This window comes from Falco cherrug, chromosome 5, assembly GCF_023634085.1.
Source record: "Falco cherrug isolate bFalChe1 chromosome 5, bFalChe1.pri, whole genome shotgun sequence".
NCBI lineage: Eukaryota > Metazoa > Chordata > Aves > Falconiformes > Falconidae > Falco > Falco cherrug.
The window spans coordinates 11,840,161-11,864,231 of NC_073701.1; the positions used below are offsets into that span (position 1 = coordinate 11,840,161).

Below are 24,071 nucleotides of genomic sequence, written 5' to 3' on the forward strand. Positions count from 1 at the left end.
TCACATAAAAGGGAAAAATCACTGGGATTGGTTTTACAATTGAGGACACTTGATGGCTGTATCTTTCAGCCAAGGTGGGCTCAGTAAGAAGATAACTTTTTTTTTATATATAGGACACAGCTTTCCCCAGTGACAAAACTACTTGCAAGAATGCTGCCCCTGCAGTTTGCTGCTGAGCTGTGCAATAGCCTGATACCTGCAGCACGTCTCTAATTCCATACGAATTCTTGTACAGTCTTCTTTCCTAAACTTTCTGAACTTTTCTACACAGACTTTTTCTAAAGTCTATTGCTTCTGTGCCAGAGCTTTGCTGTGATTAGAGATTACTGGAACAACATCTTTGCTATCAGTTCATGACTTACTGGTTGACTAGGTGAACTGCCTTTGGACTGAACTTGCTTGCTTTTTTTTTTGTTGTTGTTTTTGTTGTTGCTGTTCTTGTTATTGGTAATTGTGAGGAACTTGATGCACTTACTCATTAATCTGTATTTATCTTTGACTTTGTCCTCACTGCAACTTAATCTGTACTTATGGGAGCTGCCCTCATGCTTGTAGTTCAGTTGCTTTTGTCACTGCTTAGCACAGCTTTTTATCACTTGGTCAAAGAATCCACTCATTTCCCCATAATAACGTCAGTTGCTAATGTCTCCTTGTGCTTTCTGGCATTCAGGCTAAATATCAGGCTTTCTGACATTACCTAATGTTTCTATACCAGGCTTGTTATTCTTCCAGGTCCCAATAAACAGACTGTAATAATTCATTTTTCGGAATCAAGATCAAGAGTCTCAAGCCCACCGGTCTCTACTTTGAGTTGTCTTGGAATAACACAGTATGGTAGTCTAGTACTGCTTAGAGCTGGTACCATCCTTGCCTGCCTTGCTCTGAATTCTGGTCTCAAGTGTGTCTTCACCGATAACTTTAACTTTTGTGTGCTTTGTAGGTATCATGCTTTTGTGTCATGCAGTTGACAGAAGTGGCAAACATGGTCACTAGATGTGGGAATTTCAGTGCTTGAAATTGTTAATAGTGTAGTGTACAAAGAGAAAACCTTTCTGCTTGACATTACCAGAAACATTTTACATTATGGTTTGGATTTGGGAAAGGAGATTATTGTAACTGGAATATATCGAGGTGATCTGAAGCTAACCCTTCCCCTCTTGCAAAAAGCAAGTCTTGATCTTTTATGACAAGAAGTGATCAGCAGTGAATCTACATTTCAAATAAATGCATTTAATAGAGGACGTGGTACTTTATCTGTAGAATGTCCAGCCTATCCTGTGCTAGCAGTGATACCTTTGTTATTCATTGAGAAAGAGCGACACCCGCTGGTCAGGATATATAGTGCCATAAATTTTAAGTGTCCATTGAACGGTTTTAATGTGTGGTTTGGAAATGGAAAAAGAGAGAGAGAAGATCCTCAACACATAAATACAGAAGGGAACCAACGACTAGCTGGAAGTTACAAAAACTAAGGGACAGTGCTGTGTCCCTTAGTAAATGAATGCCATCAACTGCTCTCTTGTATACATTGTTACACACATGCATCTTGGTACTTTGCATCACCCTTTTCTCAAAATTTCATAAACCTCTTTTTTTTGAAGTTTACAGATTTAGTTACTTTTTCTGAGGCCTAATAGGAGATGTAGTTGAAGATGTAGTGATAGTGTCTGCAGAGTATGTAAGAATATCCAGTTCGTCTCTTTGCTTAACTTAGAGTGGAAAAGGAGAAAAGGTGTAAAGAGCACTGTCATCCACAGTATCTTGACATTTAGAATGTGAGTTATCCTTGGGTTTTTATTTTTTAGTAGTGAGGGTAGTAAAAGAAGACAAAGGAACTTGGAAAGGAGGTAACTGAAATGGCAAGGATCTGGAAGAAATGTAGGGGCTGTACTCAGAGGAAGCTTTCCATACCTTTATACATGCATTTTGCTTGGAAATAAGATATGTAACGGCGGTAGGAATGGTACATCAGCCTCATAAAAAAGATGAGAAACAACAGAATGGTTAGGTTCAAGAAGTGTTTGGTAAATTTATCCTGGAGTTTGATGTGGTTATTTCAGGGACTGGCAAAGTTCCTATGTTGCCGTGACTATTGACTAAGTTTCAAGAGATCCAGGTTCTGAATGTTTTTGACACTGTCCTGATGTTGGACAAGTCTGTTCACCTCTTTGCATCTTTGCCGTTTACCCATCACTGGAATTACTAATTGAAAGTAAAAGCTGCCTGGATAAAGAAACTGTGTGATACAGCACAGCATCCAACCGAGTGGGGTACTCAGTGAATGTGAGGGCTTCTGTGTAGTATTGTACTTCTCTCAGATTAAATGTATGAAGAAAAAGAGAATATTATAACCCTGGTTACCTTACTTTTATACCTGCATTTTTGTTATATGGAAAGCAGTGCTACTCTGTAAAGAAAGGCTTGAGCTGTGCATATTCCCATGCCTAGACTCTTACCATATTGGACACTGGCAATACACTTTTGCTCTAAACTCCTTATCAGCTTTCTCTTTTCCATTTAACAAAGGCTGGCTCGTGTTTCAATGTCTCCTCTCAACGTTTTGCTCTGGTTTTCTTTTCTTTCTTCCCCCCCCCCCCCCCCCCCTTTTTTTTTCTTTTTTTGAGTATCACTCTCTAGTCATACTGCCTACAGGGAGAAAGCAGGACTTCTGCCCCCTCTGCTGGCTGACATCTTTGGTCAGTGTAGCAGCTCATTAAAACAATGCATCAGTTTTATTATGACTTGGGCAGATCTTTGTACCTTCTAAACATACCACCATTTTCAGAGACAGAAGAATTTAGGACTGAAAGTTAAACTGCTGAATAATGTGCTTGGCAACTTGTGTATGTTGAAGTGAAAGAAGTAGCAGGACCGGGTGATGGTTTGTGCAACTAGTGAATCATGAGAACATGCCTACTATCTGTCCTGTGCTAAAGGTGCTGCTAGCCTTGACTAAGACGCATTATCTACATTTTTCCCTTTCAGCCTTATTTTTCCTAAAGACATTTCAACCCTAGGTATTTGCCATTCATGAAGAACTAGAAATCATTAAGATGCCTACCGTGAACACATTTTGCTTTGTTAATACCATCAAAAGTGGTGAAACAGCTTCCTGAATATGAGAGACTCTGAGAAACCAGATTTTAATTTTCAGTAAGCATGATAAACATGTTTCCCCATTGGCTCCTTCTCTCCTTTACTCCTGGTAGTGCAGGTCTGGCTTGTTCTTTTACACAGTGCTGCTGAATCTTAGCCCTTTACTAGCTGGCTCTCAGCTAAGACAAGGCCAATGCAGGGCATGCTCAGGAACAGAGTTCAAGACAACCAGATAGTAGCTAGGCATCAGGAGAGGTTTACTGAAGGCATCCCGAAGATTGTTGCCCTTTGAGGGATTAGTTAGGAACCTCCAAAATCTTGCCTTTTTAGATGTCTTAGTCTCCTTTGAGCAGATTTCAGAAAAAATACTGAACTGTTTCAAATTCCCCTTTGAAAATCAATGCAGGGTAATGTTTATTTATTAATTCTGCCAACAGATCAAAATGTTAGTTAGACCCTTGGGATAGAACCAACAGCTCTGAACTCTATGCCTGGGTAAGAACATATTTTGCAATCTGAAGCTGTCTCCTTACAACAAGGTGCCTAAAATCATTCCCCTAGGTTTGGCCAAGTCTTTCTACTTGGTGCTAATGACGAGCTCCTTCTGCTTCGGAGCTAAAGCATGTGCTTGGGCTTAATACCCTTCTGAGACTGAGATTCATACCCACATCTTCCACCTCCCGGGACAAGACCCTAGCAATCTGGCTGGGAGGCCAGAGTCACTTGCAGAACAGTCTTGAAGCCAGGGAATTCGGAGGGGTTTGTTGTCAAACAGCACAAACTTCTGACCCCCGATATGGTTATTGAAAAAAGAGACTGCCACAAACAACCAGACCACATTAAACCCCCATCCCCCCCTATGTCTGATCTCAACTTTCTGTATATTCAGCACAGGTTGCACTCAATCCATCAAAATTCTTCCATAAAGATGATGGGCATTGTGAGAGGTTGAGGTAGTATATGACCATTTTTTTCCTGTGACTCTGCCTAACAAATCTCTTTCTGCTGCTCTTTTCTATGGGTTTTTCAGGATGCAACAAGGTCAGGGCTACTCCATGAGATGGAGCAAAACAGGAGCAGGGGCTGACCCCACCATAAGCAGGGACAGTGCTTTCACCAGCAGGGCTGCTGCTTTAAACCACAGCATCCAAGTACAGCGGACAGAGCAGCGTGCTGATAAAAAGGCTCATTGGCAGCTCCAGACAAGTTGGACTGCGAATTGACCACATATTTATTGTGATTTGTAGTAGCAACTGAGCACCGGAAATAAAAGCTACCTGCAAGAAGAGCTCACAGATAATGCATTTTATGACATTGGTTTTCTTAAACATTCTTCTATTATATGGCATGGTAAAGTCATTCTTCATATGGACTTCACAAAATTTATACAGTTCCTTTTCTATTATATTCCCATTATATTTTTTAAAAGAAAAAGGAAGCCCATTTTCTCTTTTGTGTTAGATAGGAGTAGTGTTTTAAATCGTAAATTTTGATTTGTACTGAAATAAATCAGCTAGCTAAAGATATGGAAACAATTTAAAATGTTTATTAAGGTGATGAAAACAAAAAAGTACTGTAGAGAATTACCTTCAGGCATTATAATAAACATTAACATTCTGTCTAATTCCCTGTGAGTTATGAATTACAAAGCTGGAAAGAATGGTATTTATTATTGCTTCCTGTTTCCTGTAGCATGCATAGTGGAATTGCATGTCTGATTTTCTGAATCCCTAAGTTTTACCAATCCAGTAATTTAGGCTGGCTAGTCCTCTACTTCTGTAGAAACCCTAAACTTGTATGATAATTACTAGTGCTATTTTCTTTTCAGTTATCATCTTACAATATTATGCTACCACACCTAACTTGGAAGCATCTGAAAAAATTACTTTACAGTAATGCCTGAACCAGAATACATAGTGGTGGATAGCCATTCTTATCCCAGCAGAGCTCACAGCTCAGAATAGACAGAGAGGAACCATTACCTTTGCAAGCCCATCACGAAAAAAAAATTAAATAGATCTATCGAGATGATCTTTTCCCCTTCTGTTTGACAGTACTGATTTACAAAAAGCCCACAGTGTTACTGTTTCAGCATATTGGAGATGTACCACTCGCTACCCATCGCTTAAGCAAGGTTTGATGGAGGACTAAGAGTTCAAATAAATAACTTTCACACCTGTAGATGACAGAAATAGTTAAAAATAGCCCAACAACAGGATCCAATCACACAAATTCCTGAGATGAGCATCACAGAATTTTCCTGTGCAGATTTGGTTTTCTGCTTTACAGAAAACAGTAACTATAAAGTACTTGTACTTTGACCAGCTCTTCAGTAACTACACAGTAATTATACTGTAACTATAAATAACTCATAGAGAACTTTTTAAAGTGCAATTAGGTGTCAGAAACCTATGCAGGGGGAGGATGTTATAGAAATTGAATTGCCATTGTATTGGAAATAAATGGGTGAAATTAGCTAGAGGTGGTGCAGAAAGAAAGTCAGGTGAGATGATCATGGTTTCCCATGACTGTCGAAGCCCTGTGCTAGGTGCATCGTCTTTCCTGGATGACCCCTAAAGGGATGCAAGAAGAGTAGGAGCAATAGCTGTCATGCAGATGACATCACTGTCCCAGTTCTGGCAGTGGACAAGAGCCATCAGAGGGCTTTTGCCTCTTCTGCACAGCATGCTCAGCCTTGCAGGTAGATATTGACTGAGCCACAATGGGCTTCCTGAGGGAGCTGAGCCCAGGCTGGTGGGGAGGAGAGATGATGGCCTTGCAGGGTCATACGTTGCTCCCTTTTCTTGGGGGGGGGCTCAGCCATGACGGCACATTATGGCAGTGGCTACCCCTCCAGCCACTGAAAACCATCAGCTTGCATTGGGGTGAATTGTCTTAGATGAGCTATTTTATATCTATATCTATTTTTATATCATTTTATATCTATATACGTGTATTTACACTTACTTTCTATATGCTATATTCTATATTATGTATTCTTGTACTGGGCTTTGGTGCCCAGGCGCCGGCAGCGGGGGCTGCAGGGGCCAGCTCTGTGAGGAGAGGCTGTGGCCGCCCCGTGCTGGACACAGCCGGTTCCATCCAGCTCCAGCCGACTGCCGCAGGGCACAGCTGGGCCCGGCAGCCAAGGTGGAGCTGTGTCCTGGGGAACACACTTAAGGAAGGGCAAAAATACACATAGGCAGAGAAAAGTGAGGAAAAAAAGCGTGGGGAACAGCCCTGCAGACACCAGGGTGAGAGCAGGAGGGGCGGGAGGTGCTCCAGGCACCCGAGCAGAGGTTGCAGCCTGTGGAAGGGCCCATGGTGGAACAGAGGAACAGTGTGAGGAAGAGGAGGAAGGAGGGGCAGAGACAGAGCGTTATGGACAGACCGCAAACCCCCGTTCCCCACTCCCCCATGTCACTCAGGGCGTGTGTGAGGGAAGGAGGCATAGGAGCTAGGAATGAAGAAGAGGAGTTGAGCCTGGGAAAGGAAAGTGGGGGCAGAAAAGTTTTCATTTTCTTTGTTTCTCACTGTCCAAATCTATTTTAACTGTCCACATCTATTTTAACTGCCAATAGTTTAAGTTAATTTTCCCCGAGCTGGATCTGTTTTTCCCATGACAGTAACTGGTAGGTGATCTCCCTGTCTTTGTCTTGCCCCATGAGCCTTTTAATCTTATTTTCTCCACTTCTGTTGAGGAAGGGGAGTGAGAGAGCAGCTGGGTGGGCATCTGGCAGCCAGCCAAGGTCAGCCCACCCCAATTCTATAGTCTATATGTAGTCTATATATTATGTATATCTACTTCTATATAGAGAAACTATGTATATACAAAAATGTACACATATATATTTATATGAACACTGCATAGTCCACAGGAAATGAGCAGCCAAAGAGTGGTCTGAGATCATGTGGGTAGGATGTTTTCAGAAAAATGGCAACCAACCAGTCATAGAGAAGTATGAAAACATGTGGGGTATCACATAAAAAAAAATGTGAGTCTCCAGGTATGTCATAGGCAGGAACGTCACACTCTGACACCTTTCTGGTGTAGACAGGAAGAGGCAGCTGGTCCTATCAGCCAGTCACAGAGCAGGCTGCGAACAAGTGGTGTACAATGTTTTACAAAATGGCAACCCCCAGGGACAGAAAGAGGTGAAGCGAACAGATGAGGTGACTGGAAGATGCACAGGACTTTGGGGCAAGTGGGATACATGGTGGGCAGTAGAGTCAGGGCTTCCCCTGCCATTAGGGCGGTGGCACCCATCGCTCCTCATGCTGGGTCAGGGTTGTCCTCATGCTGCTCTTGCCCTCTGCCAAGCTCCCTTCGGTCTGTCACTTCTTTGCTGTACTCTGGGCCCTGTCTGTGTGCACCACCCCAGGTATAGTCTGGCAAAATGGAACCATCACTGCCCTTCATATGCTGGTAGGGTTACAGAGGATGCAGCCCAAGATATGGCCAGTCTTCATCTGATGTATATTTGGGCCTGCCCCATACTGTGTGCAGGACTTGACATTTGTTCATGTTGTGTTTTATGGGAATCCTTTAGGCTTGTTCCTTAGCCTGTCCAGGCACCGCTAACCAGTGTCTCTGCCCTCAGGTTTAATGACTGAACCCCTGGTTTGGTGTCATGTGTGGGACTCGGTGAGGTGCATTTCATGTCCTCTTCTGGAACACTGATAAAAATTACCAGGGCAAGTCCCTGGAGAGACTCCTAAGGAGCTTATCTTGTCACTGGTCTCTAGGTTGAACATGAATCTTTCCCCTTCCTGTTAAGCTCTTCCTCCTATGTTTTTCATGTAAAAGCTACCAAAAGTATACTATAGTTCATATATTTATTTCTGTTTGCTGAAGTCTCACAATTTTAATAGTATAGCCACCAGAGCTGTTTTTTAGTCTGTCGTTTGTTTTCAAGTTCTCCAACTAGCCTCGTCAGTAGTGTTTATCTTCTTCAGATGGGTTTCTCATTGGAAAAATATCTCATCACATGCAGGACTGTAAGAGGTTTTAATTGCTGGTTTGGGAGATTAGGAGTTCAGATACAGCCTCTTGGCATGGAATCAGAGGAAATGACAGCTGGAAGAGCTGGTACACAAGAGGGAATGTTTCTGGCTGTTAGTGGAAGAATTTTCAGTTTTCTTACTTTTCTCTTGTTTACACGTGACCTTAAAAGATGGTGACAACTATAGTGCAAACATATCAGAAGTCTTGTCTTCCTGATGTCTCCATCAGAGTTAGTCATACATCACTTATTTTCACCAGTTGTTTAAATATTTAATGTTACCAATGGTGGAAAGATGGCTGAGACACTGTACACATCATAGTAATGGGTATTCTGCCAGCATTTAAGCGCTTAATCAACTAGGATCCAATTGCACATTTTGTTTTCCAATTCTCATAACTTTTCAATTCCGCTTTTATTAATTGTTTTTTTGAGGCAGGAGTATATATTTTGAGACTTCTGAGGTTTTTTTCTTGGTCTGAATGGTGATACTAGAAATACTGTGGTAGTAGCTATTTCTTCTGTATTTATGTATGTTTTGAATTTATGGAATGCATTTAATGGAACATTTTTCATTGAAGTTACTGTTCCTCACTCCACTCATATGTCTAATTCTACTTTAATTAATGCATTATCAATTGTAACACCTTTCTACTGCGGCATGTAAGTTATATAGCAATCAGTGAAAAATGAAACTTTCACTATGACAAGTTTCTATGGGAAATTATACTGGATAATGTGATAGAATTCATCCTTCCTGTCATTTTTATTCCATGTTTCTTGAAAGTTATTGAATGAAAAATGATGACATTCACTTGACTAGGAAGAATTAATTGATTAAACACAAAGTACTTGTGATGAAAAAGTTATGTGAATGAGAGAGCTAAAACTAGGTCTAGATTTCCAATTCAACTGGATGAGTCACTAAGCACTCTTTTCTTTTTACAGATTTCTCTTGGTGCTGATTTGTTTAATATTCAGTGTATTATCTACTATAGAGCATTATTCTGAATTTGCCAGTGGAACCCTTTTCTGGATGGTAAGTAAACTTTTTTGGGAAAGACTCTAATCAGTTTGACTAAATTTAAATTGCTTTAGGTAAACAAGGCAAATAACTGTTAAAATTACTCGTGCAAAAGATGCTACCAGGACATTTTAAATAGTACCTGCTTTCATTAAAGGAAGGTCATAGTTTGATGTGGATGATTTCTATATCTTTAAACTAAGAGGGTACTTGATAGATTAACAGTTCTTAAATACTTGCTTTTCATAGGGTATGAAACTAACCTGTAGCTCTTATAGTAGACAATGGGTGTTCAGTGTGGAACAGGGTATTCTATAGGCAGGAATGTATTTTTACATCTCTTCAAAGTGTTATGGTAAAAAAATGACCAAGAACCATGCTTTTCAGAAGTATGTACATCTTGATGGTAAGTGTCAGACTACTTTGCCAGTATATAGAACAGGAAGGAAGAGCTAGCACACTTCTATACATCAGTGATTTGGCTTTGAAGTTGGTGCTTGTTAACTGTTGTAGCTGTTAGAAATCCACTAAGGTGTCAGGTTCTTGAGCCTACATTAAGTTTTGTACTTGGTGTTTTGCAAAAGCATAGAGATTGTGTTGCTTATCTAATGTCCTTTTCTTGCTATTAGGATCTTAAGTAATAACAGGTGTTGTGATAGAAAAAATTGTTTACTTGGAGATTTACAGAGGATGCTTATTATTTTCACAGTGGCCAGGTAAAAATGTTGTTGCTGGACTGAGTGGCTAATTTGCAGATAAAATGTACCTGAATGTATTACCAGTCCTGAGCTATTAAGTCTCTTAAAAACGTGGCATCACATCCAGCAACCATCTATAAACTTGCAATACGTATACAATATTTTTAAGTGTTAATTTGAAGTAGGTGGGAAATAAAAGTACAAATAATTTGCATGAGGACTCTGCATAATGCTCCTCCTTTGTTCCCCCCTGCCCCTTTGCACCTGTAGAAAGTTAAGAATGGAGCCTAAACATCCTTGATAAAAATGGAGTAAATAACTTTCAAAGAGGTGCTCACAAAATCTGTATTTTAGTCATTCAGATCCTCTGATCTCCGTGTGGGACAATCTCAGTATTCTTATTGTAACTTCTTTTTTCTAAGTGATGACTTCTAATGTGATGGATTTTGGTTTTCTATCTGGTTTGAAAATAAAAATTGGTTACTTGTTTGTTTTCCTGTAGCTTAGACTACATTAAGTATATGCAGCTTTTGTGTGCAATTGACTAAGTCATCATTAGGATCCGTGAGTTATTTGGGGATTTGGATTAATGTTAATCCTGTAACTAATGTTGCTGGGCCTTTAAGCCATATTTAGTGTCAAACAAAGTGCAGTGTTCTGCCAGTCATATGTAGTCCTCTCATACTAACTGAGAGATGTAGAGTGATTATAGGTCTGGGTAACCACCACTCAAAACAGGAATATCGGCAAGGATTCAATGCTTAGCTGATTGTTTTTATGTAGGCAGTATATGCATGGGCAGACACAAATAATTGGACAAAAAGTAACCAGATGAAGACAGATGTGTGGTTCACAAAGTGCCCACATAGCATTGCTAGCTATTTTTAAGTGATGTTTTCATCTAATAAATGAATCATGCATAGTCAGTGGCAGCACTAGAACAATTTCTTGGCCACCCTGTGTTACAACCTTACCCTGGAGGATACCTCTCTTGAGTTTATTTTCCTCCCTGTTGTTTCCTTAGTTTCCTTCCTAGAAACAGCCAGCACAGAGGTTAGCTGTTCTGCTGGCTACTGTAGATTCACTTGCTTAGGAAGCATTTACCTTGAACCTGTGAGTCTTAGAGTTTGCTCTGAAATAAATTCACTTCAATTACAACACTTGAAAAATTGTTCAGAGCTAGTTAACTTAGTTTATTTTTTCATAGAGTTGTAAGGGTTCTTGTTTCTAGTAGCTAAATGGTTAGACTCCTCTCGGAGCACTTTTCCCCAACTTTACCTGAAGGAATTTCGAACTGCATGTCTCATTTTACCCAGGAGAATGCTAACCCTGCAGAGGCCTGGAGATCATCGCTGTCTTTACTTGGTAGTAGGTTATTACTCTGATCTACTTTATACCATAGTTGACTGTTTATATAACCAGAAAGAGCTTCTCTCATGAAAATATGAAAACACATGCCTATGCATTCTGCCTTCCATGCCACTCTGCTCTCTTGAAAGTGTTTGAGAACAGTGCAGACTGACAGTATCATAAGAAACAAAATTGGACCAAAGCATCCATTTGATCAAGTTCAAAATGAAATTGATTTTTTTCTTTCCTGATTGAAGGAACCTGTAATTCTTTGTATATCCCTGTTAGTGTGTCGATAGCAAATAAGTACTAGTATGTGATGCTAGTGGGATTTTCTCACTTTTGGAAAAACTGCTTTTCATTATATTGAGGTAGATTAACAGTTGGGAAGGATGAACTTCAAAATTGTGATGTTGAAAGTTGGCAAGGGCTGACAAGAAGGACAGCATTTGCTACTTGCAGACATTTAAATGTTTTTATATTTTTTTAGAGAGGGTTATATGATGTGCCAAATACAATTTTGGGTCACTGGTGTCAATATGGCACATTAGTAACAGATGTAACTGTAGATGTGTCCTAAACCACTAAAGTCTTGTATTTTAAAGACTTATTTTTTTAATATTCTTAATACATCTGGGTGGCATAGGATAATTTCTTGTCAAGTGTGAAGCCTATCATCATTTAGACAAGCTATGTGAGTATACCAAGGAGAGGATATCATAACAAGAAGGCCCTCCAAAGCAGTGTTTGTAGTTTGAAGGGAAAAAGGAGACTGAACAAGCAGTTGCTGGAACTTATTGTAAAAAAAGCCCCAAACCCTTACACTCTCTCCCTGCTCACCCCCCCCACCCCACCCCCACCCCCCGCCATGTTTTCAAGTCTGTGTAAATTTAAGTGAATTCTGGAGGAAAAATACATCGCTTTTTGACACTGCATTTGAATGTTAATGCAAATCTGTCATCTCTGAGACTATTGGAGGCATTGCATAGTCACAGCTTCTGATATAGGCTGATGCTATGCCTCCCCAAAGGCCAGAAATTGCTCTATTTGACGTCCTTGCTTGGACTTCAAGGAAACTACTGTTCTCTGCATTTGTGAAGAAAACACAACATGTAAATATCTCCATCTGATCATCACTGTGGTAAAATCAGTTTACTTCCATGGCAGTAGAACTGGTGAAGTTGCTTGTCTAGAACTTGAAAATGCAGTCATTTGAAGGAGGTTTTTATTCTCATGCTACCAAATATTTTGTGTATTCACTACCACTCTTGAGAGTGGTTTTGCCAGCTCTGTCTGAGATAATCTAATTTAATTTTTCCATATACATACATTTTGTGATCTTCATTAATTCCTGGTTGGGTTTTTTTTCTCCTCTGACTATTTAGCAAGCCAGCAAATGAGGAAAGTGACAGTGGCGCTGGCACAATGAATCATGCTGATAAACACCAACAGAGTAGATGGTGAAGAACATAATTCCTTCTAAATTTTTTATACTTGCAGAGAGAAGCTTGGAGTTTCAAATCACAAGATCACAAGACTTCTAGGTAGAACAACGATGTACATGTTATTTCACAATCCACAGTCTGCAGTTGGCTTTTATTCAGATAGCTACATGAAGTGTGGTATGAAAAGGAATTTTTAGTTTCCCCTGCTTTCCTTGGTCCTGGATCTGTACTCTTAGGAGCTTTTTCAGTTGTCTATCCATCATTATTTAGGATCTACTGCATGAGAAAGTTCTTGTATAATGTCTGGGGAAACAAGCATAATGGAATGGGCCACAGTTGTGAATAAAGTGTTTGCAACACTTACGGTGATACTACATTGCTATCTGCTTTCTAAACTTGCACTGTCTGCCCCTCTGTTCAGCTCTGCAGATGGAATTTGCCAGCCAGGAAGGGCAAACAGGTTTTTCCAAAATGATTGTGCCCATTCTAGTTACAGATTGCATAATGGGAGGTAATAGCATCTCCACTTGTCATACTGCATAGTATGCAAATGCTAGATCTCACAGAACTCTGGAACCATGTGCCTTGGTAATTTTTTCTTTTCATACAGTCACAGAATAATTCGGGTCTCCAGTCCAACCTCCTGCTTAAAACAGGATCAGTGATGAGATCAGACCAGGTTGCTCAGGACGTTATTCCATCGGGTCTTGAAAACCTGCCAGGATGGAGATTGTGTAGCCTTTCAGGGAAGCCTGTTCCAATGTCTGACTATCCCTCATGGTGAAGATAATTTTCCTTATATCCAGTATGAACCTTCCTTGTTTCAATTTTGGTTTGTTGTCTTTTGTCCTTCTGTCATTCTTCTGTTTTCTTTCATCTTCCTGCCATGTACTGCTGTTAAGAACCTGGCTCCATCTTCTCAATTAACTCCTTGGATGTATTGAGAGGCATCTCAGAGGTCCTCCATGCATTCATTTCTCCAGGCTGAACAAGTCCATTTTCCTCTACCTCTCCTCATGGGACATGTTGCCCAACACCCTGACCACCTTGATGGCCCTATGCAGAACTTGCTTCTTGTAGTGGTGGAAAAAACAGGTGCAGTATTCTAGGTGCAATTTCATGCGTGCATAGTAAAGGGGGGTAATCACTTCCCTTGTTATCCTGATAACTTTCATCACTTCCTTGCATTTATAGGAGCTTGTCTTTAAAGATCTACTGGCTATGGTGAGCTTGTTAACACTTCAGACCTGTCTCCCATGGGATCCCACCTTTCAGTTCCCTGAATATTTGGACGTTTGTTTTCCTGAAAGGTAGGGTCTGTACTTCAGGGTCTTGAATCACATTATTTCTTGGATGCTACATCCAAGGCATTGTCATTGATTATTATATCCCAAACTAATTTTTCCTTGTGTATCTGAACAGCAGATCCAGCTGTTTCATTCCCAGATGCCCACTTAATACCTGTATCTAAATGTTACTTCTGAAACACTTCAGAGATCTGTCCAATTGCTTGCATCTCACTGTGTTGCTCTTCGAATAGGTGCTAGCTGAATTAAAGTCCTCTATAAGAACCAGGGCATGATGTAGAAACTTTCTTGAGTTCTTTAAAGAAGATTTTGCCTTCTTATCTTGATCAAGTGGTCTGTGACAAACGTCCACCGTGATGTCACATTTAGTAGCCTGTTGTCAGACCATGATCTAGTGCACTAAGTTCATAATACCTGACTACTGAAGGAATTCTGTCATGTGTCTTTTAAGTCCCCTATCTGATGTCCCTGTGCATTTCTTCCAGTATCTCATGCCCTAAATATTCAAGCTGTTACTCTCTTACAAAATCCTCCATTTTGATCACCAGAACAAATTTGCAAAACCGAGCAGCGTACTGAGCTGAAAGAGCAGTGTGAGGGATGACTATGGGCAGGTCCGTAACTGGGACTGTTGAGAGGACTTATTCTATTGTATACTAAAACTAAGTTTCTGAAATTAGTGTTTATGAACTTGAGATACAGCTTACAAATTATAATGCCATGCCTAAGTAGCACAAGGTGAGTAACCAGGGGGTGTATTTTGTTCTAATAGTAGAATTTGAGGGTAGGGGAGCAAATGTGGCTTTCTTGCCTTTTTGTGGACCACATGGTAAAGCCAGTTCCCAACACGCATGTGATCATCAGAATTTTGGAACCGGTTTACTGGTTTAAAATTCCTTTAAAAAAAATGGATTAATGCTCTTGGTAAAAACAGGGAAGAAAAAACCTCTTAAATAGGTGTCGTGTTGTCCTCCCCAGCCTGCTTCATTACTGTTGGTACTCATGAAGATTTTTTTCAGGATTCACTTGCCTTTTTAATAGCTTCTTCCAAATAAAAGTCAAGAACAGTGCGTATTTCTTTACAGTCAATACTTAATCTTGAGTCAATACTGTTCACTTTCTGTCTTTGATAAAATTGACTTCTAATTATTACTTGTGTTTACTTGCTACCTTCCCAATAGTTTTCATAAGTGCTCCTTAAATAATGTGTGACTGAGTGCAGAACGAGTTTGTGATTCCTACCTGACCCGCCGAGCTGCACCCACATGCACTTTTCTGGCAGGAACTTCGCTTCTGAACAGTGTTCACCTTGAAGAAGGCAAAACCTGACAGCTGTTGCTTTGTTCCATCATCCTTATCTGTATCTTTTCATTCATTTTTTAATGTAAAATTCTTTCAAAATGCATATTCTGAGAAATTAAGATAACAGGCATAGTATTATTTCTTTTTAATTGAAAAACCTACCTGTTTGAAGTGGTTTCATCCTTCAGTCCTTCACCGGTATATTTACAGATGGTCTGGTGACAAATAACTAAAAGAAGAAAAAGTTAGCCTTTAAATACTAGCGTTGGTTTTAATCTACTTGTTCTTAAAATAAATATATGCACTTTTATCATTACCATGGATTCTTGTCACGGGTCAACTCAATTTCCATTGGCCATATTACCCAGCGTTCTGACCATTTTACTTGCTTTTGCTTTCACTTGTTGAAATTTTTCTTGTGAGTTTAACAGATCAATCAAATCAGTGTTGATTGCTTATTATGTGTTTCATGACAAAAATTCTGTTTGCTTAACTGTTATTTTTCACTTTTAACATTTGTAACTTGTATGTAAGTCTCCCTTTCATACTCCTTGTTCTAAGAATTGTCCTCTAAAATCTTACTTATTGTGGTTATTTATTGAAGTTACGCTTCTTCTTCAGCCACTTTCTTCTGTGGCAGGTCATCAAACTTATGTGGATGTCTGCTTCCTGATGTATAAAGATTTATTTCAGGTGTGTGTATACTATGTAACAAATTAATATATTTTCATTAGGTAGTATTATTTGGTGTTGTTTAAAGCAAGGAATATCTTGAACTATTCTCAAAGAGTTGCTGATGTATTAGCACAGACTTTTTGCTTGACCACAGGCAAATCTTGAAGTTTTTAGATTCATAGAATTATAGAATGGTTTGGGTTGGAAGGGACCTTAAAGATCATCTAGTTCCAACCCCCCTGTCATGGGCAGGGACACCGTCCACTCAATCAGGTTGCTCAAAGCCCCATCCAGCCTGGCCTTTGATACTTCCAGAGACGGGGCATCCATAACTTCTCTGGGCAACCTGTTCCAGTGTCTCGCCATGCTCACAACAAAGAATATCCTTCTAATAACTAATCTAAATCTATCCTCTTTCAATTTAAAGGCATTCTCCCTTGTCCTATTGCTACATGCCCTTCTTAAAAGTCCCTCTCCAGCTTTCTTGTAGGCCCTCTTTAGGTACTCGAATGCTGCTGCAAGGTCTTCCCAGAGCCTTTTCTTCTCTAGGCTGAACAACACGAACTCTCTCCACCTGCCTTCGTATGAGAGGTGCTCCAGCCCTCTGATCCTCTTTATGGTCCTTCTCTGGACTTGCTCAAACATGTCCCTGTCCTTCTTATGTTGGGGGCCCCAGAGCTGAATGCAATAGTACATTTAGATCCTCATGAGAACAAAGGAGGAGAATCCTTTCCCCCACAGTAGCTAAGTGACTGAGACTAAAACTAAAAAAAAAAAAGTGTTTAGGAGAATTTTTTATTAAAGTTCCTATGGAAATTATTGTTTTTATTTTAAAAATTTATTCCAGAAAAGGAAAAAATTACTGTTTTCAGCAAATAGCTCATATGCTTATGTTTGTCTATCTTTTCAGGTTTCCTTCATTGTATCACTTTTAGGTAACATTTTCTCCTTCAACTTTGTCCCAAATGTTAATTCCTTAATATATAGTTATGATTTTATCTTACTCTAAGATGGTTCTATTGAAGAATTAATTTTAAAAAGTTGCCAAAGCCTCTTGTATAGGCTTTTGCCTATACAGCAGGAGGATGTAATGTTTCCTTGATGATCTTGTAGTTTTTGTGTCAGTTTTGATTTGTAAGTGGCATCTAAATCTTTAAGGATACGGCATTAAAAAATAAACTTTAAAGTGGGCCAGGTGTAATTCCTCCTTTGAGGATTAATGTGATTATTTTCATGGTTAGAGGTCATATATTTTTCTACCAGGAGAGGTCACCATGGTAGTTTACAAAAGACAGATTTTTACTTTTATTGTAAATGATCTTGCAAAAAGAGGGGTTCTTAGCTTGTGGGAGTAATTTAACTAATTGTGCTGTTCTAAAAACAAGAACAAAACATTTTTATCATACACATGATGTTTTTACACACTATGAGTAACAGAATGCAATAAATCTTCAATTTGTATGACAGCGTTGTAGGTGAAAGGGAAATTTTTCACTCTTGTAATATTTTGATATTAACTTTTAAAATTTAAGAATACTGAGTCTTCTTGACTTCGAGAAAATATTATGATTTTGCTATAAATCATACTGATTCAACTTTGTTAATTTAATTTCCACTTGTATGCCATGATGCATTTAATGTTGTGGTCATTGCAATGGAAATGAAGGAGGGATAGGAAGTACTGTCTATCTTAATGTGCTTTCCAGTTCAGAGCACATATCTGAATGCAGAATCACTGTAACATTTTCAGGCTAAGTGGTAATGGCAAAACGGTGTAGGAGTTGATATATTGAATTGGACCAAAGCTTATTTATTTCAGTGTTGTATCTCTGATAGTGGTCTGTTTTCAATGCAAACAATGAAGACTTTCTTACAAAACTATTATCTATTAAAATATGTAAAGCACTTCTGAGTCTTTTTTTCTTTCACCAGGGGTCACTACAGTCCTGATGAGTGGTTTCCTGCTGTAGTTTTCTCAGGCTTATAAGACTTTAAAGGGCATGTGCTGTCCTAGAAGCTTTCTGCAGCAGAGCCACAAACAAGGTGAATAGTCTTAGTGTTTCAGCTGTGATCACCTTCCCTGTTTCAGCAGGGCTGGATCCTGGATTCCAGTGTTTTTTCTAGATGACCTCAGCTCCTGTGGTACCTCATCCTTTGGGAGACAGACTTTACACATCCATTTTCCTTTGAGGTGTTTCTTCACTGGAAAAAAGCAACAATGTATCTTCCAAATACATTAACACTTGTAGTTCATAGTGCTACAGTAACAGAGGGTACACAGTGCTTTTAAAGACTTTCTTTTCGGGGTCCTCACTTGTTGCCCTTGTTGCAGACCCTCGCTGCCCTCTCACATTGCTTCGTTGCTAGCAGTCCTCATGTGGTGACTGACTACATTCACCATATAGCTTTTACTAACATTCCGGAGAAGAAACTGAGATGGAAGATTAGGAGCTCCCAAATCAGCTGCTGCTTAAGCTTTTCAGGATGGAAGCTCATGCTGTGGCTGTATTTAGAGTCAGGGCTTGAGGGGAGGATCTGATCGAAGAGTGCTAGGCTGTAGGTGGGTCACACAGTTCTGTGTCTTTCCTCAAGTCAGTGCTTGGTTTTGGCTTTATATAATGATTTCTTCTGCATCAATGCCATGAATACATCTTCCTGTTCTATATGTAGGACAGGCTTCTCAAAGTACCCAAACTTCAGAGCAGCTAGTGATAGTTGACTTAAGCCACCTAAGGCATGTATGTATTTAACTGCTCTGTTTCTGAACTGAACCTCAGGATGGCTTTTCATTTTTGGAAGTAGTGCATTAGTGACACCATTTTCAAATATGTTTTTAAAAGAGAATGCACTTTTCTTGTCTATAGTGGAGGAGCTCTCCCATTCCTTTATTTTTGTGTCAACTTTTGTCCCTTCTCCCACTTAATCTATGTAGTCATATCATAAAATGCTGTGCCATCTTTAATCTGTTAGCAGAGTAGAAAAAAGGCTGCATGGTATATAATCTTAATTTGGTCTTCTTATGATTTGTGGTGAACTGTATGCATTCTAATAGGTTTGAGGGCATTTTCTCCATCCCATCAAAGCAATCAGTGTTAGAAAGTAAAAATGATTGAATATTTATCCTTTTCCTTTTTTTTGTGCCAATTTATAATTCTGAATCTGTGCTTTGCCATGTGACACTAGCACTTATGGCCTTCTCTAGGTCTGTTTAATAAAGTGATATGTTGATAACCTAGTACATGAAATTCACAGGTACTTCTTCTGCTGGCCTCACCAGATCATTTCTTACGGATGATAATGAATTTCCTACAGATTATAGCATATAGAGTAGGCCCCTTAATGTTTAGTGGCATTTTGTGATATTTGTGTAGTGTATGTTGCCTGTGTAACAGCAGGTGTTAATGAGATGTCTGATCCTTTAAAGGCACTGACTGGTAAACTGCTTCAGTAGAAAAACCCACACCATTTCTTTAATACTATGGAAGAGTCAGACTATATTAGTTTAGAATACATCTGAATAAAAATAAACACATGACTCAAAAGCTTTTGCTCTATTCTTTTACTTCTTGTAAACCTGTAAGAGATAAAACAAGAGGGAGAATCCCTGTTTCTTAATGAGCTTCTTATTGGTATGTGGGAAGATGAAAAAATAGATCAGGAGTATTATATTATTTGAATATAAAACATCATTAAAATAGATATGGAATATCGTTTCATATATTAAAAATATTAAGAAAAAATTGATTCCACAAGCCTTTCAACATATTCTATAAGCTTATCTGCTACATGATCTTGCTGAGTTGCCATAGTCTCTCTGGAATCAAATGTAACTTTCAAGCTTCTCACTGTGAATTGCAATACAGTTATTCTTGTGGGTTATATTACTGTGTGGGTTGCCCTTGTGCAGTACAGAACATGTTGTGTTGGACAATTGCTGTGTGCTTTTCAGCTACCTAAAATAGAAATCATTGTGCACTAAGTATGGCTGAGATGAACTAATAAAGGGCCAACTCATCATGCCCTTAGTCAAATTTTACTCAGTTCTTACTCCAGCTCTATAGAGGTTTTTTTGTGCAAAGTGGTTTCAGAACGTGGCCAAAGAGACTACAGAAACATTTCTGACTTGGGAGTGAGAGGAAGGTGGAGAGGTACATGCAGGACTTTTCCTATTCCTCTCCTCAATATTTTGAGACCCTCCCAAAATCAAAAGGTAAAGAAACATCAATGTGATTATTTACAGTTCCAAAGTGGATATTCATATTGGATATATTCCACACCAGGAGCAAAGCTAAACCCTTCCCCTCCTACCAGAGGTGGTCCCTTCAGGTCAGACTTCAAGGCATGCTGTTGGGGAACTGGAAGGCTCCTGTGGAGTAATGGTGATCTATAGAGAAATGAAGAACTTCAGGCACTAACTTCTTGAATCTTCTTGATTCACTGTTTGATTGTGTTTGCCTTAGTGGTATCTTTCTGAATTAAGCAAGTCTAGAAAAAAGTCATGCTCACAAATAATTGAGACTGTAGTTCATTTTCTTTGTAGAAAAATTGTTGCTTGCATAAACAGAATTAAAACCTCAATCTTCCTCTCCAACTCACTCAACTCACTTGAATGGTAGGTGTCACAAGTAATGTGACAGGAGCACCATGTGGTTCCCTCATTAGCGCACAACTTCATTATGTACAGGAAATAGCAAATGTTGATAATCTCAAAGATAAAGACACTCCTGGTAAGAAGTCAGAAAATTCAGCATATTTATCAGGCATGCACGGAAAGAATTTTTGAAGAAAAGACTTCAGACTTTTAAACATTAAGTGCACTGGTTTAGTCTAAGAGATATAAGTCTGAATAAGCTAACGATGCTATAGGACACTTAGCAGTGTTTGGCATTTTCCATATATTGGATGTTATATTTTCACATATGATGTCTGTCATCTTTATAAGAGTAAGCATGATGGTAGGAAGTAAGTATTTTCAGTATCAGTAGGTTTTCATAGCATTTGAGTAACTATTTAGCTAAACAGGTCACTAAATTGACATTTTCAACCCTAAGGACTGGAAAACCTTGAAGACAGGTTATCAGATTAAATTTTGGACATAAGTACACGTGTGCAAACATTTGGACTGTTAAACCTTTATGCCTGCTTCTGAGGCTTCATTGTTTTGAGCTGTCATTCCTTGATTGAATCTTCGTGAGCACACACTATTCATTTAGCCATCCCACTTCCTCCTTTTACCCGAGCACCTAAATATTCCAATAAAAAAAGTGAAGAGAGCCTTGTGTGTGCTCTCCACCTAAAACACAGCTGCAGCTGAGAAAATACTCGTCTTTTTTATGTGTGCACTTTAATCACTCCAACCCAACTCCTTCCCTTCTCCTGCTTCCCCTGTGCAGTTATCCATAACTGTACTGGAACATATTGTAAATTCCAGGCTATATATTTCAGTTACGCACACTTCAGTATAAAATGTTGATTTTCTGTGCTAATGTGAGCATTTTTTAATTTGGTTATCAATGGCATTCTTGGATAAAAATTGATGGCTTTTCCACAAGAGGTTCTTACTTGACTGATTGAATTAGATAGGGATGGAAGTTATTTGCATACATATTCCCCCTTAAGCTTATTTTTTCATATTTTTTAATAAAATTAATAAAACGGAGTTATACTAAGAAGAGCATAAACATTACTATGTATTATTTTATGCTTTTTTTTGGGGGGGGGTGGGGTGGGGAGCGGAAACTTCTGTGGTGGCTAGACTTCAGAAAAAGAAAAAAAAATATAAAGATGAAATGAGTTTAAGGGCTTCCACCTGACTGGGCAATGAATATTATAGGTGTGTGGTTTTGGTTTTGGGTTTGTTTTTTTCCCCAGACAACATGGACAAGCACAGAATAATAGAATGCTGCTACTGACTTTAGCAGATGTATTTGATTGTACAAGTCCATCCAGTTTAAAATCTGTAATTATATTATATGTCAGTTCTTTTCAGTGAATAGGCAATTACTTCATGTTAAATGCTTTCCGAAGTATTCTGTGGCAAATTGAAAAGAATGTCCTTTACCACTAACAAAACAGGAAGAGACTAATGTGAGTGTGAAGAATCTGATCCATACTGTTGTTTCCTTACTCTGTGCTCCACTTCCTGGAAGATAATTCGAGTTGCACTGCTGCCTAAAGACCCTCTCCACCGGTACATTTGTCAATAGTGTGCCTCTGGCTGTGCCTCTGGAGTAGGTTCAGTGCCTCAGACAAAGGATGATGCTCTGTGTTTTTCCACACCTGTCCTGTGATCCTTCAATGGGTCATGGCAAATGTCCTGACAGTTTATGACAGCTGTTCTGTTCAAAGGATATGCCGCTTTGCTTTCCTTTGCTTTCCTCACAGGAGTTCAGAGAAGGGTTGTGGAGAAAAATGGAAGGCTGGCACTGAAAGCTAATTGCTATATAGAGTAGCCAAGATTATTTACTAGCTCTATTTTGACCAAGACTCATGTGACTCTTATTTTTTTGAGGTAATAATTTGTTCCTACTTGCTATTTTTGGTTTTGATTTAATTAGAGGAGCTAATCCCTGGCTCTCTGTTGATGCCAAAAAGCTTTCCAGGTTAATGACATCTGCTGAGAATCCTTCATCACGGTTTTTTTTCCTTCACTACCTGCAGAAGGGAAGAAGCACTGCTGGGAGCCTAAATAAAAAAAGTTTTGTGGGATCCTTGTGAGTATAATCCCATTTTGAAAGTAAGAGTTCTGGAAAGTTTCAGAAATCTGGAGAAAAATCTCAAATTGAAATACAGATGGATGTAAATTGTCAGGAGAATTTTTGGCATACCATTTAATTTGCAGATATTTTGCAGATTTTTTCTGGTTCATGTTTTATCTGGAACAACTCTTCACCATCTTTTGTTGCCATTTCACTAAGAACAAGTATTTTTTCTGACTTCCCAGAAAATTGCTGGTTGTTTTCTTTTTTTTTTTTTTCTTTACCAGAAGGTAAATGTGAGGCAATAAATTTAAGGTTCTGAAAAGCGTTTATGTGTATAGGAGGAAAAGGAGGCAGGTTAGGCTTTTTTAAAGGTGAATTTAGTGAGGTGAAGCTTGATCTGCCTTGACAGCCCTGGAAATTGATGTCTTCTATCTTTCATTAAAATATACACAACAGTGTAAATTTCATATTCTTCCTTCCCCCCACCCACCCCCCTGCCCCGCCCCCCAAGGGACCACCTATAGAGCTGTGATGTTTCTCCAGTTTCCATGCTCTTTTGGTCTTTGGCCTGTCTGAAGCTGCCAACAAATGTGTTAATTGCTGTGGTGTTTGTAATATGGACCTGTCCAGGACAAAATGAATGGAGATCAGTAATTAATTTCAGATTTATTGACGATGAGGTTCCTTCTTCCTCCTTCCTGTCAACAATATACTTTTCCTTTCCATAGACTGTGCAACCTTATTGATTTCAGCAGGGTTTCCTGGACACAACCAAGATGGGTTCTTGTTGACGGCTGAAATAAAATCATAGATTCTGGAATTTGCCTAGAGAACAAAATACCCTCAGCCCAGATACGTTTAATTTCAGCTTTTAAAAGTCACTTCAGGGGATCATGAAGGAATAACCTAAGCCTAAGAAAGTTTTGCTTCCTCAGCACTTATCTGCTTTTCTCCTTTCTGTGCAATTTTTTTAACCTAACTGATCCAGTGATTTTAATATGTGGTTTCTGTAGAAATAATTCTTCCACTGCCATCAGTGCTGTCTGTTAAGACTGACATTGAATAAACTGCTACTGAGTGGCAGAAGCATGCTTTTGAGGTGGCTGGATGACATGGTTTTTGGTTTTTGGTTTTTTTTTTTCATTTGAATTGCTGTGGATATCTTCCCTTGTCAAAGGGTAAGTTGCTAACATTGTCAACAAAATCATATAAATATGCTTTCTAATTGTGTTTCGTCCTCTAAGACTGGGAGCACATGTATTTCTGAGGTGGAGCTTAGTGGAGCTCAGCCATTTTACATTTTAGCCTACAGATAAGGACATGGAACCATTTGCTTCAGAAATGCTCTTTCAGTTCAAGCTTTAGTACTAGCTTTCTGTCAAATTGCAGAAATAAGTGCTCATGACTTCACAGGCTACTGCAAAAGTTCAGCACTATTACTCCAGCAGGTCTGCCAGGTCTATATAGACA

General features: G+C 39.2%; 1 protein-coding gene across 1 annotated transcript in view; it reads left to right on the forward strand.

Annotated features, from left to right (window-relative positions):
- LOC102058980 (potassium voltage-gated channel subfamily KQT member 1-like) overlaps positions 1-24,071 on the forward strand; it is a 510,914-nt gene that overhangs the window by 17,284 nt on the left and 469,559 nt on the right. The window contains exon 2 of the mRNA XM_027815098.2: positions 9,048-9,138. Coding sequence (XP_027670899.2) covers positions 9,048-9,138 — 91 coding nt within the window. The remainder of the gene's footprint in view (positions 1-9,047; positions 9,139-24,071) is intronic.